Source organism: Chelonoidis abingdonii, chromosome 4 (assembly GCF_003597395.2).
Source record: "Chelonoidis abingdonii isolate Lonesome George chromosome 4, CheloAbing_2.0, whole genome shotgun sequence".
Classification (NCBI taxonomy): Eukaryota; Metazoa; Chordata; order Testudines; family Testudinidae; genus Chelonoidis; species Chelonoidis abingdonii.
The window spans coordinates 95388047-95408249 of NC_133772.1; the positions used below are offsets into that span (position 1 = coordinate 95388047).

The 20203-nt window shown below is 40.6% G+C and overlaps 1 protein-coding gene across 1 annotated transcript in view; it reads left to right on the forward strand.

Moving 5' to 3' along the window:
• The first annotated feature begins 922 nt into the window (after positions 1 to 922).
• LOC142046814 (formin-1-like) overlaps positions 923 to 20203 on the forward strand; it is a 92922-nt gene continuing 73641 nt past the window's right edge. Inside the window, exon 1 of the mRNA XM_075065855.1 lies at positions 923 to 2864. Within this exon, the coding sequence (XP_074921956.1) occupies positions 926 to 2864 (1939 nt within the window). The 5' untranslated portion in view covers positions 923 to 925. The remainder of the gene's footprint in view (positions 2865 to 20203) is intronic.

Below are 20203 nucleotides of genomic sequence, written 5' to 3' on the forward strand. Positions count from 1 at the left end.
AGAAAAATAGACAACAAACGTATGTGTTGGTCAAGCTTCTCCCTTAATGATGGGACCTTTTTAACCCTAGTTAAGACTATGAAATCCGCTCTGACACAGACTGACTTACACTAATGTACATATTTTAAGTAAATATTTGCTTGACTTTCGATTTTTTTTCTTTTTTTTTCTCTCTGAATAGGATGCACTGGCCAGTAATGTGTTACAGTGCAACACTTCCTCCTATGGAAACCTTATTGACCTCTGTAGAGTTGCATGAGTGTAAATAAGGGCAGAATTTGACCCATAGTCTTTTTTTTTAATTGTTTGAGAGTGGTTTGGGGGTTCTTTCATGTGAAATAAATATCAGTGAAAGCTATTGTGTTTGATAGTTTAATGGTTATATTTCTGGTGATGCTGAGTGAAGTGGAAATGGCAGCTTGCACTTTTCATTAAGACTGTCGCTACTGATACTTGTATCAGCCAGGGAGTTCAACAGTAAGTTACTTTTTCAGCAGTGTGTGGGGATGCAGGGGGATAGCTGCAGAGTTGACAAGCAACTTGGCTTTGGAAGGGTAGTGCAAGTTCCCTGGAAAACTCCATGTAACCCTGTGAAAAGGCACAGATCCAGAGCACCTGGGGGTAAATGTTATGACACCGAGCATGAATTTTAGTGTTACCATCCTTTTTGTGTTAAATTGTGCAATGGAAAGAAGGGTATCAGGGAGTATATTGAGAAAAGATTGTGATGTCGTGCTACTGAATTTGCAGTTTGTTATATCAAAATTGGCTTCATTATGTTTTTTTTTTCCCTTTTTTACAGGCAAGGTTACTGTAGAAGATTAGTCAGATGCCTTCTGTACATTCTCAACATCACATGCTGTCTTATGCAAGCTTTGAAACACTGACCACATAATTTAAATAAATGAATAATTAGGTAAGCATAATGGAAGGCACTCATACTATCCTCCAATTGCACAAGCCCATTATGGAACTCTGTTTCGTCAGCTTCTATCTCCCAAAGGGAAAAGTCAGAGGATTTACATATAAGGGCTGTGTAACTCTAGACAAATCCAATAAATGTTTTCATAACTGCTATCAAGTAAGAGAAGGGTCAGAGAGAGCAGAACCAAGAGAGCAACCTTATGAAAATGTTGGAGATATTTTTTTCAAGCAAACTACCACTAAAGATATTCTCACTGAGCTGTATAAACTAACTGCTGAAAAAGAGAGGCTGTTAGCTAACCTACTCAGTTCACACAACATTCTGGGTATTAAAATGGGAAATCAGGAGGGGAAGCTACAGAATGCCTCTGGAGGACTGAAATTTAAAAATGACGATCTCTTAAGTTTCAAGGATCAGCAGGAAATCTTTTTGGGATTCACAGATCAGAAACCCAGCTTGACAAACAAAAAGATGAGGAAAACTGGCAGAAGGAGAGAGAGCTTGGAGGAGTTCATAAACAAGAAAATGAAAAAGAAGATTCACGGCAATTTGGAACCTTCTGTGTTAAACAGGACAGATATGCAACTGGGAAATAAAAGGACATTTCCCACCAAATTTTCTGCTGGCAGCTCTCCTGGTTCCTTTTCCAGTTCTAGTTGGCAGACAGTAGAAGACCAGGATGATTTACCATTTGACATGAATATACCACCAGAAAGATGGAGAAAAGATGGATATTTTCTTGAGTGCAGTGGGACTTTGAAATCAGAAACAGACCTGTCTGATTCTCTATCCGAATATGACAGTAATGTGTATGGAAGTTGTATTACACATCCCAGTGCTGGTCTATTGGGTGATGCAGAGGGTACTCTTAAAGTAATGAAGGTGGACCACAGCAGCCCTTTGTTAAACTCTTTCCAAGACAGTTTATCTAACAGATTTGAGGCCTTAAACAAGGCTGCAGCAGCTGAAAGCCTGCATGGTTATGAGTATACTGAGCAGACCTGTAGTAAGAAACCTACAGTCAGAGCTGTTGCTAAAGTACAGGATTTGAGAGCGTGTATGCAGAAAGTTATAAAAACCCATACGGAGTCTGATGATAACCTTTCTTACACTGATATTCAAGAAGATAAGGAAACTGTTACACCTGTTCTCTCTCAAGTGTGCAGTGAATTTATAACAAAAGCTGAGGTATTCAGTATAGGGGAAGCTGCTGTTGACTCTAAGTACACTGTGATGCAGGAAAAGGAATGCAATGGCTGTGTTTTGCAGTGCAAAGAAGAGAGACTGCAGATTACTGATGAGTCATGCAACCTTGTGGGAGCAGTCAATAAAACCCTTCTGAAAATTATCCAGAATGACAGTTTAGATGAAGCTGCAGAATGGAAGAGACTGCAACAAATTACAAGAGCAGACAAAAACCTACCAGGCTCAATATATGACAAAAGAGCCACCGTACCCCAGGAGAGCCACAAAGGTTTGTTTTTAAATCTGCCAATACATTTAAGAACTGATATTTCTCAGACAAGCACTATCATTAACCCAGAAGAGAAAAGGCCGCTATCACCCTCTTTAGTTGCTGTCTGTAATCTTTTTAATAATTCAGGATCCGGTGCACACAAACAAATGTCACCTATTCCTTCTCCTTTATCTTCAAGATTGCCGAGTCCGCAGCTGCACCATAGGATTCTTCCACTACCTACACAGAACATAGAGGAAGAATCTGTGTTGAATGACTATGGCAGTGGGAGACACAATGCCACAAACCTCTCCTTTGCTAATGATTTGGAATCACAGTTCTATCTGAAGTTTCCTGAATCTGGAGAATTGGGATTTTCTATAAAACAACCAGGCCTACATCAGCACACAACTGGAGAGCATTTGGAAAAATGCACTATCCAGGAAAAACTAACTACTCAGACGCAGCAGGAGCTATGTACAGGTTAGTCCTATTTCAGACCATAAAAAATTCTGTCAAACTCTAAACATCCCAGATGTGGTCTTTAAATAATGACTGATTTTGAGGCTTAAACAGTGCATTTGCAATTAAAGTAGTTTGTTTAATAATTAAAGCTCTGATTTGAAATTTCATAATATAGTTGGTTTCTATAAAAAGTGATCATTATAGTTTGTGGTGTTTGCCAGATATTTAGGTGCACAACATTTACCACGAGCTGAATATTTTTCACTCATGTAAGATATTCATATCTACCATATGTTATGCATCCAGTTATAAGTTCATTTCCTACACAGGGTGAAAATTTGTACTTGCTTATTTTCCTGTTTTATATGTCCTAGATTGTCAAATGGACCGAATATCTATTGTCAAAATCATTTTGTAGTTGATTTGGTTTACCAGATGGTATTTTGCACTTGTAGTGCAAGTAAATTAATTTATACTAACTTAGTGTAAGATTGATGCTTTGGCCATATAACTACAACAGGTTCATATAAATGCTGTGGTGATAAAATGTTTGTGTTTTAAAATGTTGTACATGAGAATCATGTTGCAATATACTTGTATAATGTGAAATATATACTGCATGCTGGACAATTATCTCTGCATTGTGTTAACTGGCACGACAAGGCCTAGGTTTTTCTGAGAGTTTGGAGTACTGGAGAGTTTTAGTTCTAGAGCATCTGGGTGTGAAGAATAAAGAGTTGGGGGAGTGGTGAGCATGCTTTGCGTGATTTTACAGCTTACGGGAGAGGGCTATACACTTCAGTGACTTCTCAAAGTTCTTCATAGATAAGGGAAATGAGAGGGAAACAGAACAATGCTTCCATACCCGCAAAATGAAACTCTAGTCACCACCTTCATAAAGATACTGTAAAAAAAAAAATCATCACAGTTTTTCAAATCTTTTTATCCAGTCTCAAACTTTTGTCTAACTACAAATCACTGAACTCTAGAAGACACTAGGATCCAGGTGCCAGATCCAGATTTTTGTGAAACTGTTGTACAATGCTGTGTCTGACAGGGATGCTGGAACAAGGGATCTCTTTGGGTTTGTTTTGTTGTTTGGATTTTTGCCTTTAAAACAACAGTGTTTAGTGGTATGGCTGTGAATGAACCTTTTCACACAGCTGTGCGCAAGCAATTCCTTCCTCACTCCCACGACTATCAACTGAAGTCATAAGACTAGAGAATCAAGATGATGACTGTGACTCTTGTGCTATTATGAGTGGATTTGGGTGGATATTTACCCTCTTTCATTGTGGGATACCCACTGCATGCTCCCACAGTTTAAATTGGAATACCTAGCTGGCTATGGGTAGTAGTAGATGCACTGAAAGCATTTCCATGATTTGGTGGGCAGAGGGTGCTCTCTATATATGCTTCCCTGGCTCTTTGCCATTGCTTTATTTATAGCAAATAGCAAGTTTTGGTGGCACTGGACTTGTATCTTTTGTTGCTCAGGGTAGGGTTGCCAGGTTGCCAGGTGTCCGTTTTTCGACCGTAACACCCGGTTGAAATGGGACCCTGGCGGTTCCGGTCAGCAATTCTGACTGGGCTAAGTCTGGTCAGCGGTGCTGCAGCGCTAAGGCTAGCTAGTCCCTACCTGTCCTGGCACTGGGGCACACCACAGAAGCAGCCAGCAGGTCCAGCTCCTAGGCAGGAGGCCGCTGGGCTCCATGCACTGCCCTTGCTCCAAGCACCAGTTCTGCACTCCCATTGGCTGGGAACCACGACCAATAGGAGTTGGGAGGGTGGAGATGCCTGCAGAGGAGAGCAGCGCGCGGAGCCTCCTGGCCTCACCACCTAGAAGCCGGACCTGCTGGCTGCTTCTGGGGCCCAGCGCGGAGCCAGAACAGGGAGGGAGCCTCCCTTAGCCCTGCTGCGCTGCTGACTTGGAGCCGCCCAAGGTAAGCCTGCGCCTCAACCCCCTGCCCCAGCCCTGAGCCCCCTCCTGTATCCCAAACCCCTTCATCCCCATCTGTTGTAAGAACCAGGCAAAGTATTAACAAACTTCAACAGGACTTCATTTTTAAAGTGGAAACGTCATTAGCAAGCTGCTGCTACACCCTCTGTAACTCTCACTCTGCCTCCTCAACTCCTCCCCCTTTCCTTCCTGTTTTCTGTCCTTTCAGACTCCCAACAGCCAGTACTCTCAGTTCTAATAATTACAAGCAACATCTAGACAGCACACCACCCCAGAGCCCTCACCTCCTCCCATACCCCTGCCTCAACACACAGCCCCCTCCCTGTCATAAACAGATAGTTAAGGGTTAATGTCTCTTTTACCTGTAAAGGGTTAAGAAGCTTAGTAAACCTGGGCTGACACCTGACCAGAGGACCAATAGGGGGATAAGATACTTTCAAATCTTGGTGGAGGGAAGTCTTTGTTTGTGCTTTTTGTGTTGTTGTTGTTCGCTCTCGGGACTGAGAGGGACAGGACATCAATCCAGGCTCTCCAAATCTTTCTGAATCAGTCTCTCATGTTTCAAACTTGTAAGTAATTAGCCAGGCAAGGCATGTTAGTCTCCTGTTTGTTTTCTCAACTTGTAAATGTTTCTTTTTGCTGGAAGGATTTTACCTCGTTTTGCCTGTAACTTTGAACCTAAAGCTAGGGGGGTCCCTCTGTGAATACTATAGACTCTGTTACCTGTAAAGTTGTCATAAACAATAGCTAAGAGGGTTTAATTCTCTTTCCACCTGGAAGGGTTCAAATATAACAACACCTGACCAAGAGGACCAATCAGGAAACCAAGATACTTTCAAATCTCCAAGGGAGGGAAGCTTTGTTTTGGTTTTTTGTTTGGCTTTGTTCTTCTGGGTCCTGGACATGGGAGGGAAAGAGGGGGGACGAGAGTGAAACCAGGTTTTCGCAATCTCCCTGCTACAGTCTTTACTATTCAGAACAGTGAGAAGAAAAAGGTGAGTTTGTCTTTTTATGTGTTTTGCTTTATGTGCAATGTGTAGTTTTGCCTGAATAATTTTTAAATTGGTATTTTTCCTGGATGAGGCTCTTTATCCATTGTTATAAGCTAATGACCCTGTAATATTCCTCTGAATTACCAGAGACAATTTTTATGTTTTTTCTTTCTTTTTTATAAAAGTTTGCTTTTAAGACCTGTTGATTTTTTTCCTAGTTAAGGCTCAAGGGGATTGAGTCTGTACTGCACCAGGAATGGGTGGGGAGACGGGTCTTCCAGGGTAACCTAGGGAGGGAAAATGGTTATTCCCTTGGTTGTCAGCTCAAGGGAATCTGAGTCTTGGGTCCCGGAAGGTTTTTTGGAGGACAGAGTGGTACAGACCACCGACACTTCTGGTTGGTGGCAGCACTATAGGAATCTAAGCCTGGTAATTAAGCTTAGAGGATTCATGCTAGTATCTCATTTTCTGGACGCTAAGGTTCAGATTTGGGAAAGAATACTATGACAAAAGTATTTTCCATCCTGATTTTACAGAGCTAATTTTTACCTTTTCTTTCTTTAATTAAAAGCTTTCTTTTTAAGAACCTGATTGATTTTTCCTTGTTTTAAGATCCAAGGGGATTGGGTCTGGACTCACCAGGGATTGGTGGCGGAGAAAGGAGGGGGGATGGTTAATTCCTCCTTGTTTTAAGATCCAAGGGGTTTGGATCTGTGTTCACCAGGGAAGTGGTGACGTCTCTCAAGGCAACCCAGGGAGGGGAAAGTTTTGGGGGAACAGAAAGTGCCCTAGACACTGAAATTCTGGGTGGTGGCAGTGTTACCAGATCTAAGCTAGTAATTAAGCTTAGAAGGGTTCATGCAGGTCCCCCACATCTGTACCCTAAAGTTCAGAGTGGGGAAAGAAACCTTGACACTCTCACATTCCAAATCCCTTGGCCCCACTCTGCAGCCTAGAGCCCCCTCCTGCACCCCAAACCCCTCATCCCCAGCCCCACCCCAGAGCCTGCACCCTGGTCCAGAGCCTGAATCCCCTTCCACACCCCAACCCCCTGCCTCAACCCACAGCCCCCTCCCGTATTCTGACTCACTCGGCCCAGCCTGCAGCCCCTCCTGCCTCAACCCACGGTCCCCTCCCGTATTCTGACTCACTCGGCCCAGCCCGCAGCCCCTCCTGTGCCCCAAGCCCCTTATCCCCACCCCAGAGCCCGCATCCCCAGCTGGAGTCCTCACCCCCTCCCAGACCCCAACTCCCTATCCCAGCCCAGAGCCCCCTCCCGCACCCTGATCCCCTCATTTCTGGCTCCATCCTGGAGCCTGCATCCCCAGTTAGAGCCCTCACCTGCTCCAGCACCTCAGCCCCCTGCCCCAGCCCAGTGAAAGTGAGTGAGGGTGGGGGAGAACAAGCCACCAAGGGAGGGGGAATGTAGTGAGCGAGGGTGGGGGCAGGGATGTCCAAATTTGTATGATTAGAAAGTTGGCAACCCTACAGGTTGGCTATCCATCCTTCACTTCAGCATATGGATTTCTACATCTCTTTAGTAATATTTGTACTGAAGTGCAACCGCTGGCCCACTAAGCAGGCCACAGTTTTCATTTTATCAAGTGAACTATTAACTGGACAGAATTTATGGTCCAAAAGTAATTCATTAGTAGAATACTTGGGAATTGTATCTACAGGCAGTAATGCTGTTTGAATTATCAAAGTACAAATTAAAAGTTTAAGAAGAGATTAAGGCTTGCAGGAAATAATAAAATAACTCCCATTTTGAAGTTTCTGTAACCTACCATGGCGTGCAAACTTTGCTGCCACGGAGGTCTAAAACAAAACCCTCTGTAGCTGCTGTTTAAACATTAACATTTAAAACATTATGGAAACTTGTATCATTTTTCTGAGGAGATATATTTCTGTGTTTATTAAATGATGAGCAAGTCTTGTTGTTAATTGTTCACTGTGGTAAGAGAAGCAAAGGGGATTTGCTATTATTTGTATCTAGTTGTAAGATCATCTGATGATGTTACATATTTGAGTTGGGTTTGTGAAATGCTGCAGTGTTTTCTTTACATTTTAGTAGCCAGAAGTTAACTGGCATGTCTCAAATGGACATGACATCATCATGGACAGTTCAATCAGGCCCCAATTCCTGCAAATGCTTATGCACATGCTTAACTGGATTACTCTGTAGTCCTTGTGCATGTGCTTAGCTTTACCACTATAAGTGGTCACAGGGGGACTGCTTAGGGTAGTGAAGTTAAGAACGCCCATAAATCTTTGCAGGATCAAGGCCCCAATGTATATAGTACACAGAAAAAAGTGTATGGTAGGGGCTCTGTGCTGGTTAATAGGTTAGGCTGCCAAAGACTTGACTGCAGTTCTTGGGCTACATCATAAATACACTTGTGAGGCCTCTGTCTATCTTACTTTTACAATCAAATTGAGGACCTGATCACAGAAATCTGTATTGTCAGACCCACCCATTCAAAAGTCAGTATCACATCCATCAAAATCATGAGATTCTATAAAAAAAAGAAATGTGTTCCCTTGTTTTTTGTTTTGTTTGTTTGTTTTTTAGTATAAGTTAAGAGTCTTGTATGTCTCCAGGAGCTGTGGCTTTAAAGAAACCACCAGATATCATGAGACTCACAATAAGATCATGTGCTGACATTGTTGCTTCTGTTAAATTGCCGTCTTACATGTTTATGTAGTCTAACACACAGGGCCTCCATATGATTGGGGCTTTTGGGTACAATTGAAATATAAATAATAATGATTTATAGTAGAGACAGGAGACTTATGATGCTAAGTATTAACTGGGACCTGAAGAGACATCCATTGCTGTTGAGCCCTATCTATGATATGGATTAGAAGCATGTTGCAACCAGATCCCCTGACTCAGCTGTAACTCTAGTGTGGACAAGGCCTAAATTACATGCGTCCATAGTTGAACTGTGGAATCTCCTAAAGGCTCTGTTGTCAAAACTATCATGTGTTTGCTTGAAGGGAGAGCATCTAGTTTTAAAATTTTGAGTAGGATATTTTTTTGAGTTCATATGAAAAAAATGTTGAAAGGGTCTTGTATATTATAATTCTTTGTCTTACAATGAAAAGCAGCTCTGCTTTCCTGTCACTGAGATGTCCTCCTAGGTCAGAACAAATACTAAGTGGTCAATTCCCATTATTTGGATGCACAATGATTTTGTTTTCTTTCCCAGTTTTAGTGCCAAACAAACAGAAGTGTCAGAATAAAAGTGTTAAACATAGAGGAAATCATTCTACTTACAAAAATACATAAAATATATTGTTATTAATCATGTGATTAAAAAATTACAATGAAAAAATTAATCACACTCTTAATAAGAGAATACCATTTATTTAAAAGTATTTAACTTTTTTATGTTTTTGAAATGTTTTTCTACATTTTCAAATATATTGATTTCAATTACAACACAGAATACAAAGTATACAGTGCTTCCTTTACTTTTTTATTACAAATATTTGCACTGTAAAAAACAAAAGAAATAGTATTTTTGAATTCACCTAGTACAAGTACTGTAGTGCAATCTTTTCATCATGAAAATGCAACTTACAAATACAGATTTTTTTTGTTACGTAACTGCGCTCAAAAATAAAACAATGTAAAACTTTAGAGCCTACAAGTCCACTCAGTCCTATTTCTTGTTCAGCCAATCGCTCAGACAGACAAGTTTGTTTACATTTGCAGGAGACAGTGCTGCCTGCTTATTGTTCACAATGTCTCCTAAAAGTGAGAACAGGTGTTCACATGGTACTGTTGCAGTTGGCGTCACAAGATATTTACATGCCAGATGCCCTAAAGATTCATATGTCCCTGCATGCTTCAGCCACCATTCTAGAGGACATGCATCCATGCTGATGACAGGTTCTGCTTGATAACAATCTAAAGCAGTGTGGACTGACACATGTTCACTTTCATTATCTGAGCCAGATGATACCAGCAAAAGGTTGATTTTCTTTTTTGGTGGTTCAGGTTCTGTAGTTTCTGCATTGGAGTGTTGCTTTTTTAAGACTTCTGAAAGTATGCTCCACACCTTGTGTCTCTCAGATTTTGAAAGTCACTTCAGATTCTTAAACATTGGGTCGAGTGCTGTAGCTATCTTTAGAAATCTCACATTGGTACCTTCTTTGCGTTTTGTCAAATCTGCAGCGCAAGTGTTCTTAAAATGAGCAATATAGGCTGGGTAATCATCTGAGACTTCTATAACATGAAATGTATGGCAGAGTGTGGGTAAAACAGAGGAGGGGACATACAATTGTCCCCCAAGGAGTTCAGTCACAAATTTAATTAACACATTATTTTTTTAATGATCGTCATCAACATGGAAGCATGTCCTCCGGAATGGTGGCTGAAGCAAGAAGGGGCATACATATGTTTAGCATATCTGGCACGTAAATACCTTGCAATGCTGGCTACAAACGTCCCATGCAAACACCTGGTCTTACTTTCTAGTGACATTGTAAATAAGAAGCGGGCAGCATTATCTCCTGAAAATATAAACAAACTTGTTTGTCTTAGTGTTTGCTGAACACGAAATAGGACTGAGTGGACTTGTAGGCTCTAAAGTTTTACGTTGTTTTATTTTTGAGCGCAGTTATGTAACAAAAAAAATCTATATTTGTAAGTTGCATTTTCACGATAAAGAGAGTGCACTACAGTACTTGTATGAGATTAATTGAAAAATACTAATTTTTACAGTGCAAATATTTGTAATAAAAATAATATAAAGTGAGCAATGTACGCTTTGTATTCTGTGTTGTAATTGAAATCAATATATTTGAAAATGTAGAAAAACACAAAAATATTTAAATTTCAACTGGTGTTGAACAATAGAATACTGTGATTAAAACTGAGATTAATCACAATTAATTTTTTTGAGTTAATTGCGTGAATTAACTGTGATTAATTAACCGGCCTACTATATATGCATATCTGCAGGCAGTTCTCAACTAGTCCATATACAAATACATCATGTTTCTCTAGCCTTAGAATAACTGAACTTGCTGTCTGCCCTATGACCACTTTTAGCCCTGTCCCAGGACAGACTTTTTGCCTCCAAAAGGTAAACCTTTCCTCCAGCTCCACCCAGCAGTCTCTCCACCCTTAAGGACTCTATCTCAGCAGCAGGGACTGTAAAGGAAATGTTCACACTAGTAAATAAAACTCTGGAGAAAGTATTCAGAGCTGTTTTATATTTAAATAATACAGAGTGACACTCTGTCACGTTGCCTTAGGAAATAGTGTCTGGGATAGGAAAGAGACCAGTGGTATTTTTCTCAAATTCATTGATGCACATCCAGTGGTTAGAACAGTAAACTGAAAGTAAGCATTCCAAATTCTGGCAAAGCCTCTGTGGCCTTGGGTAAGTCATCTAATATTTGTGCCTCAGTTTCCCCATATTTAAATTGTGTGTAAAACCACCTTCATATGTATTGAACACAACTAATGTTGGTAAACTTTAAATTTATTGGCTTAAAGGTTTTATGTACATTAAGTACAAAGTATCATATTACTCTGTGTGTGTGTGTGTGTCTGTGTGTGTGTCTGTGTATCATAGCTGGAGCTGGCAGTGCCACCTATTATTCAAGTTGCCCGGCACTTCCCATTATAAGACTCTATTTTCGATTGCTTATACCTTTATCAAACTTTTACTGTTTGGGATAAATATTTCCATGCTGGGTGAGTGTTTGCATCAGACTAAATTGTTTTGAATAGATTCAGCCAAAATGGTTCAGGTGATTCCAAAAACAAAGTTGGGTGGAAAAATACACTGTTTTGCTATGATAAATTCTTACATCTCTTTCATTGAGAAGATCTGGTACCCCGATGCTTTGGAGTAGGGACTTGAAATTTGGTGGGGATTTGCCCTTGTGATAGGGATGTACCTATTGCTATGCATATGAAAATCAGCCCAATATGGCCAAATTGTAATCCTTTAGAAAATTTCATAGAATATTGGGGTTGGGAGAGACCTTAGGACGTCATTTGGCCCACCCCCTGCTCAAAGGAGGACCAATTCCCAACTAAATCATCCCAGCCAGGGATTTATCAAGCCTGACCTTAAAAACCTCTAAGGAAGGAGATTCCACCATCTCCCTAGATAACCCATTCCAGTGCTTCACCACGCTCCTAGTGAAAAAGTTTTTCCTAATATCCAACCTGAACATCCCCCACTGCAACTTGAGACCATTACTCCTTGTTCTGTCATCTGGTGCCACTGAGAACAGTCTAGATCCATCCTCTGTAGAACCCCCTTATCCCTGCTCATTCGTCTCTTCTGCAGACTGAACAATCCCAGTTCCCTCAGCCTCTCCTCATAAGTCATGTGTTCCAGCCCCCTAATCATTTTTGTTGCCCTCTGCTGGACTCTTTCCAATTTTTCCATGTCCTCCTTGTAGTGTGGGGCCCAAAATTGGACACAGTACTCCAGATGAGGCCTCACCAATGTTGACTAGAGGGGAATGATCACTTTCCTCGATCTGCTGGCAATGCCCCTACTTATACAGCCCAAAATGCTGTTAGCCTTCTTGTTAATAAGGGCACACTGTTGACAGTTTACATGTATCCTGTAGAAATACATTAGTTTGGCAGCTAAAATCTTTCAAGATTCCATCCATACTGAACATAGGTGAGGGCATGGCAAAAGCCATTGCTTCTACCCTGTGATGCCCTAGTGCTAAAGGAAGGTGTGCTAGGAGAAAGGAGAGATGAACTCCTGATGACTTTTATTTTCAGTAAAACTTTCCTGAGTTCGTAAACTTTCGTTCCTGAAACTAAAGAAATCCCTTCTTTCCACATGAACCATAACAGTCCAATTTTACAGGACTTTACTTCCAATATAAAACCACCTTAGGAAAAGGAAATTAAAGATGATACTTCCTTGGCTTGTGCCTAGAGATACTTGTAGTCCTACTTGTATGTAGTGTTTCATATCATATGGTTATATTTAGAAATAATAGGATGAGTTAAGGACTGAGTCAGTCTTAGTTTTGAATTTGTTTGATTGTGTTTGGTTTGATTTTCTCAGTTAATAGTATGGGGCTTTGCTAATAAAATTGTAACTGAAAATTAAAATGCAGATAAGGTTTCATCTCAACTGTTTAACGTAGGTGGCAAAAGTAATGAATATTAAGTTCTTCTTTGAGTGACTGCACACATCCATTCCACTTTAGGTGCGTGCATGCCCAGCATACTAGTGTAGGAGATTTTTCCTTTAGTGGTACTCATTGGGTCTTGTGTGATCCTCGTAGCACTGGATTGGCCACACTAGCATTGGTTCCTCAGTCTGTGGAGCCCTCTCTGTCAGGTCTCCTTTAACATTACCTACAGAACCTGACCTGATTTCCAAGAACTACAGTCTCTTGCTATATCTCAATCTGGCCACTCTTCATCTTATGACCTGGATACTCCATGCTCAAGAAGCGAAGTTTTCGAGAATGTGCAAAACATTCTTCTGAACCAGCAGGAAGCCATCTACTAGATTATACTTACCTGTTGAAGTGAAAGCAATTCTCCTTATGGTCAAAGCAGAAAGGTGTGCTGCCAGTCCTGGCCTCGATCCAACATATTTTGGACTATATATTCCACGTGAAGCAACAAGGCCTGTCAATTTAGTTCCATCAGAATTCAGCTATCAGCTATCTCTGCTTTCCACCCACCAATTGTGGGCCGCTCAGTGTTTTCTAATCCTATGTCAGTCAGATTCTGAAAGAGTCTGGATAGGTTATGGGGTCATGAATCCCATTCCTCCATGGGACTTAATCTGGTGCTAACAAGGTTGATGGGATCACTCTATGAACAGGAGTGCTCTTTGCTGCATCTATCCATGAAAACAACTTTTTGGTCGCTTTTAACAGGGGTGGTGAAATTACGAGCATTGGTAGCTGACCCACCTGAAACAATTTTTTATAAGGACAAGGTATACTTTTATCCGCATCTGAAATTCCTAACTCACATAGTATTAGACTTCCTCCTCAATCAAGTCATATATTTACTGACTTTCTATCTTAGTCCCTATTCTCATAAGGATGAGAAGAGGCTCCATTCTTTGGATGTAAGAAGGGCATTGGCTTTTTACTTGGACAGAAGTAGGTCTTTTAGCTCATCAGCACAGCTATTCATGTCAGTTGTGGATAATATGAAAGGTGCAGAGGATTTTGTCCTTGATTTCACCCTGCATATGTGTCAAGGTTCCTTCCCCACTCTGAACTTTAGGGTACAGATGTGGGGGACCTGCGTAGAAGCTCTAAGCTCAATTAACAGCTTAGATTTGGTCTGGCTGCCATCACCCCCAAGCACTCCCTTCCCTGGGTAGCCTTGAGAGACTTCACCAATTTCCTGGTGAACACAGATCCAAACCCCTTCGATCTTAAAACAAGGAGAAATTAGCCATCCCCCCTCCTTTCTCCCACCAACTCCTGGTGGATCCAGATCCAACCCCCTTGGATCTTAAAAACAAGGAAAAATCAATCAGGTTCTTTAAAAGAAGGCTTTTAATTAAAGAAAAGAAAGGTAAAAGAAAGGGGGGAAAAAAAAAACCTCTGGGGGACAGCATATCAGCTAATCTCACAGACAATAGATTGAAAACACAGGATGTTCCCCTGGGCAAAAATCTTAATACACACAAGAATACCTAATTTGATAATTCCCTTAATGGCACCAAGACAAGTCAAAGAAAATAAACATAAACCTATTTATTCCTTTCTAAAACTTACTACTCTGATAAGAAGCTGGTTCCTTGATCTTTTTCACTCCAGCTGAAACTGAAACTGACTAAACAAAGGAAGCTTCTCTTCTTCCTTTTGAAACATCTTTTTCCCCCATTGGTTCCTCTGGTCAGGTGTCAGCTAGGTTAGGTGAACTTCTTAACCCTTTACTGGTAAAAGATTAACCCTTAACTGTCTGTTTATGACACTATGTCTGTTACGACATCGCCAATGTACCCCCTCCAAGAAAGGTGGTAGCACACGCTACAAGATCTCAAGCAGCTTCCACAGCTTTTGGCTCTTGTTCCTATAACAGACATTGGTAGAGCTGCAGCTTTGTCATCAGTATATACCTTTGCTATTCATACTACATATAATCATTGAAGAGATGATGCCAAGTTTGGACAAGTAGTTCTTCAGTCATTATTCAGGTAAACTCCAAAACCCATCTCCTGGATTGAACTGCTTGTAAGTCACTTAAGGTGGAATGGACATGTGCAGTCACTTGAAGGAAAAAGCAGTTACTAACCTGTTCTGTAACCATTGCTGTTCTTTGAGGTGTGTTATATGTGTCCGTTCCATCACACATCCTCCATCTCTCCTATATCACAATATGATAAGAAGGAACTGAGGTGGTGGTCTGGGAAAGCTCCACCCTTTATACCGTTATGCAGTAATATGAGATAGCTAAGAGCACATATGCTGCCCTGATAGGTACCATTAAAGGAAAAATCTGACTCTGGCGCGCGTGCACACACACACACACACACGATATGGAATAGCCATGTGCAACACATCTTGAAGAACAACAGTTACAGAAAAGGTTGATAAGTGGTTTTTACTGCTTGAATTTTATATTGGTATGGGGGGAGGAGGTTGTGTTAATTAACTAGCTCTTTGATTTGAAAATAGACAAAGTCAATAAGATGAATTCAGTAACTAGGTCTTGTGATTCTCTCGTGTACCATGGCTTTGGAAAAAAATCAGTTTTATAGAAACAAAGCTCTCTTTAAAGGCTCTTAGAATAGAAGACAGCTGATTTTATACTGATTTTTATGCTTTTTGTTTGAAGAATGAAAAGGGTTTATAAATATCTTCTCTAAGTGGTTGAGAGAATTGCTAATTTGTATTTTAAAAATACTGTGGGTTTTGTCCATAAATTTGCATTTCCTGAGGTGAGTTTGCACATGAGTCACATGGAAAAATCATGCAGTTTCTCATATGTAATTCACATGAAAATGGTATACATGCATGTTACTTAGTTTACAACAGGAAATTCAGTGTGAATACTCTTTGAGCATTTTGCAAAAAGTATAAAGAATGAAGAGGTTGGGGTAGGACTGCTCCCTTTTCTGGTTTGAATACTTTCTAATTCAGAGATGAAAGTAGATGTGTATGATTTTGAAAACCTCAGGTTGGCACACTGCAATCTCACTTTGTACATTTTTCTAAGCAACAGAAAGAGCACATATCCATTGCAGAAACTCATAAGGTTAACTTACTCTTGTTCACGTACATGATCTATTGTTTTATTTAAAAGTAGTTTTTAGTTATTTATGATCACTACCTTTTTCACTATAAAATATGTTACAATTTGGATGCAAGATAACTGGGTTTCATTTTGGATTCAATAGTAACTGAATGGAGCTGGAGTGACTTTATGCAATGTATACTTGAGAACACAAGAGGGAGCTGGGAGAAGGTGTAAAGGAGGACACAGCGGGAGAGCTGCCACATTTTTGTGATTTGCTTAAATAAAGAATCTGGCTTAATCCTAGAGGTGGCTTCTCACCTTAGTCAAAATACAGTTTATGTGACCTTCCCTCTCCCCTCAGCCTGCCTTCCTTTCCCTTCCTCTCCTACAGCTTTCTCCTCCTCTCTTACAACTTTTCTCCTCCTCTTCCCCTATCACAGATACAGAAATTTCTTGTCTGCTGTCCTCTTCCACTTGCCCTAGTGACACTGTCCCATTCCCTCTCCTGATCTCCCTTACACCCATGCTCATGCCCTACATTACTCCTCTTCTCAGCCTCTCACTCCCCTCTTGGTCTTCCCTCTCAGAATACAAGCATGTTTTATTCTCTATCATCTTAAAAAGTCCTAAACAAAACCAACAAAAAAACCCATGCTCAACACCACTTGCCTCGCCCACAACTGCCTCATCTCCCTTCTTCCTCTCATCTCTAAGCTCATTGAACGTGCTGTTTACAATAACTGTCTGAAGTTCCTCTCCTCCATTTCCATCCTACACTCTCTCCAGTCCAGTTTCCACTCCAGGCACTCCACTTAAACTGCTTTCATCAAAGTCTCTAATAGCTTCCTAGCCAAACCTCAGAACCAGTATTCCTTCCTTATCCTTCTTGACCTCTCAGCTGTGTGCAACACCATCAGTCATGCTTCTTTTCTTGAAATCTTCTCTCCTTTGGCTTCTGTGATTCTGTCCTCCCCTGATTCTCTTTCTACCTCTCTAACCGTTCCTTCATCAGGTCCTGTGGAGGATCTTTCTCATTTCCTTCCTCCACCTTCTATGGGGTTTCCACAGGGTTCTGTTCTTCGTCTCCTCATCCTCTCCCTCCACATCTTAGCTCTTGGTAATCTTGTCATAAGGCATAAGTCCCAATTCTGAACCTTAGCGTCCAAAATTTGGGTGCCTGCATGAAACCTCCAAGCTTAATTACCAGCTTAGATCTGATAGCACTGCCACCAGCCAGGAATCCAGCCTGCTCACTCTGTCTCCCCAAAACCTTCCTGGGGACCCCAAGACTCAGATGCCTGAGTCTCACCACAAAGGGAAATAACCCCTCCGTTGGTCTCCTCGTTATCCTCCAAGGCTTCCCCTCCCTGGATGACCTGGAAGATCACCCTGTTCAATTCCTTGAAACCCAAACCAGAGAGATCAGGTTTCTCTCACCCTCACTCAGATCCCTGCAAATGCAAGCTTTGGTACCTCTAACACAAAGAGAGTTTTCTTTTTCCCCTCTGTCCTCCTCCAAATTCCCTGGTGAGCTGTAGCCCAATCCCCTGAGCCCCAACTAGGAAAAAATCCAACAGGTCTTAAAAAGAAAGCTTTATATAAAAAGAAAGAAAAAGACATAAATGGTCTCTGATCAAGGTGACAATATACAGGTATTGGCTAAAAGAAAAAAATGAATAAACAGCCTTATCCAAAAAAGAAATACAATTTAAAACATTCCAGCAAACTACACACATGTAAATCAAAAAAACAATATAAGCCTATTGTCTTTCTACCTTTGTACTCACAACTGAAATGAAGATTAGAAAGCCTGAGATAGAGTGATCCCTCAGAGACTGAGAGCAACAGAGACGATACAAAGAACACACACCCAAAACTTCCCTCCCTTGACCTTGAAAAATCTTGTTTCCTGATTGGTCCTCTGGTCAGGTGTTTGGTTCCCTTTGTTAACCCTTTACAGGTAAAAGAAACATTAACCCTTAGCTATCTGTTTATGACAAATCTCAACTGCAAAGAAATTCAGTAACCATGTCTATGCAGACAACTTGCATCTCCACTTGGTTTCTTCTATCCACACTAAAATCTCAGCCTCTCTCTAACATCTTGTGTATGTCTAGCCATCAGCGCAAATTCAGCAGATCACTTAATATTCCTCTCCTGCCCACAAGCCTTTCAGGCTATGTCTAAATCTTGCAGATTCAGTCTCCAGAACATCTCTAAGGCATCGCCTTTCCTATCTGTTCACACAAATTAAACTCTTGTCCAGGCTGTCATCTTACATCTCAGTTGCTGCAACATCCTTTTCTCTAGCCTGCAGAAATGCAATTTTGACCTGCTCATATCCATTCAGAATGCTGCTGCAAAGATCATTTTCCTGCCCCATCATTTTGACCATGTCACCCCTTTCTTTGCTTTCTCTGTCACATCAAGCATAAAAAATATATGGAGATATACATATCTCATAGAGCTGGAAGGGACCTTGAAAGGTCATTGAGTCCAGTCCCCTGCCTTCACTAGCAGGACTAAGTACTGTCCCTGACAGATTTTTTTTGCCCCAGATCCCTAAATGGCCCCCTCAAGGATTGAACTCACAACCCTGGGTTTAGCAGGCCACTGAGCTATCCCTCAGTAGAGCTACTTGTTTTTACTTTTAAGACTCTTCACAGCATGTTCCCTCCCTATCTATCATCTCTCATTTGCTATCTAGATGGCATCTCCCATCTCTGATTGGCCCATGATGCCAGTCTGCATAGCCCACTCGTTAAGTTGTCAAAAAAGCACCTTCATGCTTTCTCTCATGCTACCCCTTGTGTAGAAGAAGCCCCCTGTGAACATCCTCAAAACTACCTCACTATCTTACTTCAAAACCCTTCCTAATACTCTTCTTTTCTGTGATGCCTATGCTAAACTTAACAAGTAGGCCATTGGTATGATGAGACCACTGCCTATCATGCTGACATTGTTTTCTTGTACTCCCCCATTTGTTTTTATGGTGTCTTCTGCTTGGTCTCTCCCCAAAGAGCTTACAATCTACTTATTTTTGTTCTGTGTTTGTCTAGTGGCTAGTACAATGGGATCCTGGTCCATGACTAGGGTTCCTGCGTGATACAGTAATACTATAAATATAAAAGTTAATATAAGTGGTTGATTGGTAAACAGTGAAGAATATGTACCAGGAAGCAAAACATGGTTTTAGCCAGTAAGGCCAGCTTTTAACTGAAATATTCATCTATTTTTAAAAAGCGGAGAGGAATCAAAGAAATTTCAACACAGTCTCCTGGAGGAAAAGGGTACTTTTAAATGTAAAGTCTACTTCTCAAGAAACAAATACAATAAAAAAATACTTAATATTTGGTATAGATCCAAAACAACACAACAGTCACGCTAAAAGGCAAAGTAATCAGCATAGTTATCTGAGCTTTTGAGCTGTTACAAAATAGTATCCGTTTGCATACAACTAATCCCTACTTTAATGGATGGACATGAATTTCCATTTCTCCTCAGATCTGCAAAATTTGATCCACTCTATTCAACCTTCCAATTACTTGAATAAGAATGACTAAAAATGATTAACTAAGGGAAAATTCATATGTTCGTATCCCACTTAAATGTGATGACATGGCTTTTAGGATGAACTGTTTGGAATCATCTCAGTATGTCAAGTCAAAACATTCTTAGGAACACCTTAATCAACATATCATTTATATGGTATATAGTAAGAGTTTCTTCCAAGTTTTGCAACAGTAATATTATGTTATCCATCAGTGCTTGTGTTTTATGTTTAAATAGGAGAAAGTACTTCTAAGAGTCTAGTGTGATACTTGGATTTTTCAATCTTGTAAGGTGCTCTGGTAGCACAGTTACTAAATGTGATATAAATATTTAGCTCTCTAGATATATCATTTTTTTCCCAAGTATATTCAGCACAACCTCTCACTCAGATGCCCTCATCAGGCAATTTAACCCTTTCATCCTTACTTTAAAATGTCATAGGTATTGTATGTGTTGCAGCACTTCTTAACGTGATAATATAGATCACCAGGACTCCTGACCAGTGAAGCTAAAACCTACTTGAAAATAGTGTTAACAATATGGTACTGTAAATCCATGCTGCATGCTTGACTTAGTCTGTAGGTGTACAGAAGTATGAAGAGAATTAAGCAAAACTGAATGTTCAGGACAAAGCCTTTGA